Source organism: Limulus polyphemus, unplaced genomic scaffold (assembly GCF_000517525.1).
Source record: "Limulus polyphemus unplaced genomic scaffold, Limulus_polyphemus-2.1.2 Scaffold775, whole genome shotgun sequence".
Classification (NCBI taxonomy): domain Eukaryota; kingdom Metazoa; phylum Arthropoda; class Merostomata; order Xiphosura; family Limulidae; genus Limulus; species Limulus polyphemus.
This window is the reverse complement of record NW_013666385.1, coordinates 298167-304641: the sequence shown is the minus strand read 5'-3', so window position 1 is coordinate 304641 and position 6475 is coordinate 298167. Positions and strand designations below refer to the sequence as shown.

Genomic DNA, 6475 nt, shown 5'->3' with positions numbered 1-6475 from the left:
AAACACGGTTCAAATGGCAATAAAACTGAATTATAACTAGATGTATACTGTTACTAGTTTAAAGCTACTTAGGATAAACTAATGTAGTTTCATGTTACAATTTGATATGATTCTAGAAATTAAAAAAGAGTAATTTAGATTTATTTACATTTTTTTGGTGTTTATGAGGTCAGTAAAATTGACCGATCTCGTTTTGATTTAGGGTGGAGAAAATAACAAATGAGATATAAAGTTTTACTGGAAAAAACATTTGAAATGTATTTAGGAGGTTTTGGGGATTACACAAATGAAATTTGAAATTTTTGATGTGTAGAAACGTATTTTTAATCTTAACATTATAATCACTTTGCACACAGACTATTCAAAACAAGTACTTGATATATTCATGGACAAATTATTTTTAGTTGATTAAAAATACTTTACTAAAAAATATGATTTTTTTTTTATATGTGAAAGTCTTATAATGTTTGATGAAAGACTGCCAAATTTTGTGAAGATATACACCCTATATTAAAAAGTATTAGTAACAAATCTATAAAGACTCTGAACAAGTACAAAAAGGTCACATGGTCAGTCAAATTGACTGAGCCTGTACTGAGAGTTAAATGAAATGATCTATGACAATATATAAATAGGATAAAAGTTCAGAACAGGACTTTCAATATGTTAAATTCTACAAGCACACTAAATGTGCAACGATGTCAAACATTTTGACAATTTTGGTGAACATGACATATTCCACTTTCTAACCTAAAAGGTAAAAAAAAAAACTTTGTTTTACATCACACAATAATCTACTCAACTATTAAAACATTATGCGTTTTTTAACAATTAACTGTTTTGCAACTTTGAGAAAGGTTTGGATACAATGTGCAGATGAATACTTACAGGTACATTAACATACATATAGCTATCAGGTCATGGTGAAATTATTCTATCAGTAAACGTATATAGTATACTATTTTTCTTAAATGTTATAAGCTCTTCTTTATGGAATTCTTCATGCCAATTTTAAACTAACTGTTGGGAGATAGTATTTCAAAATGTGGTCTTTCTATTGGTTACAAACATCTACCTCAATTAAATATAATTAGCTGATAAATCGCAACTCTGTGCTTTGAAAGCTGCTGTGGCAACTGTCAAGAGTCCCAAGAAATATATCTATCCTTCTTCCCAATGCCCCCTAAGGAGCTTGAAAAAAAAGAATGTGTAAACAGTGCAATTAACCTAAATTCTTTCTATATATATAGATATTCAACTTACAAAATCTAAAAGTTAAAACTTTGTGAAATTGTGCATCGAACTGAAGTTTAAGAATTTTTCTTTTAGGCTTCTTTTGAAATAAAGTAGTTAAAACTTTGAACTATAATGTAAATTTTAATGTTAGTTTCATTGCTATACATGGATAGTAAGATTGTCTAATTAAAATTTTGAATATAACAACAAAGTAAAATCTCATGACATGCGCAGTATAAGTGTGCCCGTAATTATAGGGTTAAAGCAGTTACTATTCTTATACATTAGAAATCAGTGTAATTGAGAATACCATGTCTTCATCACTACACAATTACACCAATATATACTTAGCAATAGACTTGTACTAAAAACTTTATTGCAAATCCGTTTTGTTATCAAAATTGTTTTTTTTTATAGATTTAAATAAATACTAAAAGCCTTGTACATAAAATTACAACAAAAGTTATGCAGCCTAGTAACATGTTGTAACATAAAAGAAAATTCATTCCTAGAAGTGTTTTAGGGGTTACATAATGTTTAGTTAAAAGCTATTTATGCTTTAAAATGTTCAAGAAATAAAGGTATAAGTTTTATTTTTTTCATTATTACCAAAACTTCATTGTATAAATGAATGTATTAGGAAAGGTGTCAAACAATATATAGAGTAGAGTACCTGAATACTCTATGTACAATAAATTAATCAAAGTTTTTATGGGTATTAAAAGTCAAAATGTCAGCTTTATTATTAAAATGGTTTGTGAAAAGATTACCTATATAAATTAGTTATTACATGTAATAAAACAGTTTCACTTTTACATTTTGTTAAGGAAATGTACACTATGGAATATCTGATAATATTCAATGTTTATGAAATATATAAGTAACAGTTTATTGTGCTATAATAAAATAATACATATAAATTACAATAAGCATAAAATTTGACTTAAGATATCAAAACAATATACAAAATGTTCTTACTTTGATGGGATTTTCATCTGTTGTGTTAGATCCTTTAGCATTTTTAATTCTAATACGAATTTGTTGCTCATTTTTTGTTGGAAGCATGTGTATTTGGATCAGCTTGGCATGCATATTAGGGTACTCTGTCAGAGGCAAAAACTGTTCAAGGCCAAGGGCAATAAGACTAGAAAAAAATTAACCATAATTAAAAAACAAAGAGAGAAAGTTAAACATATACACATACATAACTGAACACTGTACCTTCAAAAAAATGTTACTTTCTCCTTATAGAAAAATGCTAATATTTAAACTGTAATGCATTAGAAAAATGATATACATATAAAAAAAAAAGAATGAGAGCATTTACGTGTAGTTTATTTTCAATTAACAAAAGATAAAATGAGGAAACATCAAACTACGGTAAAGGTAGGCACAGGTTATATGAAAAACCTCATGGCAATATGCTTAACTAAGCAAGATTTTCTTATCTTTTCATACCTTTCCTTTTATTTTTTATCATATAATAATACATCTAGGATTTACAAGCAATTACACTCAATTTTTGCTAATTGTTAATATCAAGGTATATTTTCTTCCAAATGAAATTTCTGGCTTGCTTGTTCTAAGATGTTACTCATAAAAACCTATTTCATTGAAAACATTCTTCAAATAATAGTAAAATAGACTTAATGCTCTAAATTTATCCTTAATGTAAGTAATTCAAATTTCAATATGAACCAATGAAGCAGGTTGTACTTGACATAACACTTGCTATACATGTGGAGAGAACATAATACTAAGTATGAGATAAAATTTAACATCATATTTTACAATATATATAAAACAATACAATCATTCCACATATTAGTAACTAACTTTACAGCACAGTATAAATGTGTTACAAAGATTAACAAAATAGACTACTTACCTATTTTTAAATTGCCATACTATATCAAACGATTTAGAATAAAACTGTTAAGTAGTTCTGAATGTACTTTAATTAGGTTTTACTGTGCTTTAACATAACTTTCTTGTATCTACATTTCGCTGAAAAATATATATATATATATCGTTGTTAACAACTGTTTATTAGGTTTAGAACTTGTTCCTTACAGTCACATAATGCTTAGAATTTTAAAGGCTGAGAACTGTCTATAAAATTAGAAAATAACCTTTAAGATAACTTCAAATAATGGCTAGCACTTGGTCCTTAAAGCCACAAGAGTGATATGTTAGCATTTGTTTTACTCTAAATTTAAAATGAATTTTGATCTCTTAATTTTACAAGACACATCATGTTTTCGTTTGTTTTAAAGCAAAACCAAATTGATCTATCTGCTGCATCCACTGCAGCGAATCAAACCCCAGATTTTAGTATTGTAAGTCCATAAACGTATCACTGTCCAATCAGGGGGGGGACCATGTTTTGTTGGAAAAATAAAACACAATGCACATATTTTGATGACTGAATCCATTTGGATTACTGGATCTCAGATTTTTTTATAGGTATAATTATTTATAGGAGTCACTTACTCTTAGAAGAAATTTACCACAATCCTCCTCATGATGACATCACCAACATCCAAACTCAAATCCTAGATTAGGCCATTTTTATATTAAAATATCAATGACTGGAACAACCACACTTTGGAGCCTCCCCTTCCAACTAAAAAACTCATAAGACAGAACTCAAAATATGAAACTCACATACTAAGAGATGTTATCAGCATCCTTCCTTTTAGTGAGCTTTATCAGCCCATTGACTGTAGCTGCTCTGAACATGCATGGAACTTTTGCAAGCCACACACAATACATGGCACACTCAGATTCAACTGTCGAAGGTGAATAAGCAGTCAATGGGTTAAGCTATATAAAGGATATATATATATTGCAAATAGTCAAAACATATGGATAAACTCATTCTGGGTCCTTCTTATCCAAAAAACATACACTGTAGTGTGTGTGTGTGTGTTTTAGAGCAGAAATACCAACCAAATAAACTGTTTGCTTCAGAATATCATTCTTATATAGAAAAAAGTTAGTTTGTTCTTGTTTAAACATTTTATTCACAGAAACTGAGGAAAGCCAAAAATGTTTTAAACATATTTTTAAGCAATGTTTTCGTGCAAAATTAACTGAGGTATATATAAGAGAATGCATTTTACAGTTCTTAATATTTGATTGGCACCATCACACTGATGCTTGAAAGTGCCATAAAATCAGTTTTATGAGGGCTTGTTAGAGCCACCATCAAGTCAGTTAGGATTCCCACAATTTTGGGTCAACTAATGGTCCTTTTATTCCTACCAAAATATAAATACTCTTGAATTCAGATCCAGTTATTAGTTGTCATGACACTGATCATACAATCAGCTGTTGTTTGTATACACAGACAAACTGCCAGATGACTTTGTGTGAACATGTTGACTGCTATAGCTCTGATACTTTACTTTCAATTGGCCTAGAGTAGCAATGTTATTGTGTAGTAATATGAGATTTTCAAACTACACTGTTGTATATGGACATTTAATATTTGTCACTGAGAAATTAAGTCCATGTTTTACAGTTTAAATTACAAAACTGGAAATAAATCATCAGCAAATTAAGACTAGCAAGAACATTTTAACAATTTGATTGTGACCTGAATTGCATATGATGAACTATTTTTTGCATGAAATGAGACTGCAAAGGCTGCCATGTTGATTGGAGGTCATCATAATTCAGTAGCACAATGTGAATATATCCCAGTTTAGGCAGCAAAACTCTGTCCTATTGATATTGATAGAAAATCAGTACAATTCAGTAAATACAAATTAACTGTGACAATTAAATATTCCAATTTTATAAACAAAGAATCAAGATACAGCATTAGCCCACTAACAGCCCCCATGGACTATCTGGTTGGGGCTGTTTACAGCCTTCATGCCTTTTTCAAATGTGAAGGACTGACTTTAGTGAATTCTTAAAACAAAAAGGCAGGCATTTTTTTAAAAATATAATGTTGTGTATTGCCATGTTTAATCCTATTACACATACACACATACCAAATAATGTCCTGATATGTGCTTTATTTAGCTTGTACACGAGTAATACAATAAATAGATACAATACAGGACTGAGCATGCAATAAAGCTGTTATATACATGACTGGTAAGGCAGGAGTAGCAAAAAAATCAAGAACTGGGTGAATTCCTTAAATTTTTATGAATATATACCAAGCTCAAAACACAATATTTCATAATTATTAACAAACTCTTCAAGAACATCAAACTTTTCCCACACATAATACTTTATTATTTGGTGATCAACTCATAAACATATAACTACTAAAAAACACAGAGCTAATCGAAATATTTAAAAACACATCCATACATTCTCAAGAACAGGTAGACTACTGAAAAATGAGACCTCCTACTCAACAATATGTATAATGCCGAAAAACATTGAACAGTACATTTGTTCACAACTTTTAAAAAATAGCAAGATGATTAAATTAAAAACCAGCATAAAAATATTACAATATCAATGACATGGAGCGTTTTTTAAGAACCCTGAGATGACAATAATAGTAGGTTATGTCATTCCATAACTTCATTGTGTATCAAATGTCATGCTTTATTTACAAGGGTGATCTTGCAGGTAATTTTGATTTGAAAAACGATTTTATTACATTCACAAGTTTTTTGTTTTGAAATATTTGAATTAAATGTATCAAACTTTGATATAACTTTTGCAAATTTTTATTGCAAGATAACTCTCAGGAGTGGTAAATTTAGTATCATTTAATTCATTATATTTTAGTAACCTTATATTTGACTGGAAAACTTTAATCCTATAGTTTTAGATAGTAGTAGTTATAGTTTCTCTATAAAGTAAGAAGTTCAGTTATATATATTTTATAAATTTTTATTTTATTTTTAAATTGCACTATCAGAAAGGGGAAAGATAACAGATTAAAAAGAAGAAATTAAGACAAAAAATGGATAGAGTTAAAGTAAAGGTTGATTTCAGGTAGGGGAAAGCAAGTGTTGGGTTTACAAGGGTGCACAGGGGTAGAAAAAAAGGTTTTGTTAGCATTCAGATAGCAGTTTCTAATAAATTTGAAGCTTTGGATTCTTGCAATGAGGAATAAAATGATTTAGAAGTTTAAACTCTGGAATACTCACTCATTAACTCTCTGTATACAGACTTGGTCATTTGAATAAAACTTTTAACTATCAGGGTTCGTACACCTTAAGTGAGATGAAATTCCAGGACATTTCCAGAACAAATTGTTTTG

The 6475-nt window shown here is 29.1% G+C and overlaps 1 protein-coding gene across 1 annotated transcript in view; it reads right to left on the bottom strand.

The window, feature by feature from the left end:
• Positions 1 to 6475, bottom strand: part of LOC106460462 (GON-4-like protein) — a 211856-nt gene that overhangs the window by 105515 nt on the left and 99866 nt on the right. The window contains exon 13 of the mRNA XM_013920158.2: positions 2215 to 2380. Within this exon, the coding sequence (XP_013775612.2) occupies positions 2215 to 2380 (166 nt within the window). The remainder of the gene's footprint in view (positions 1 to 2214; positions 2381 to 6475) is intronic.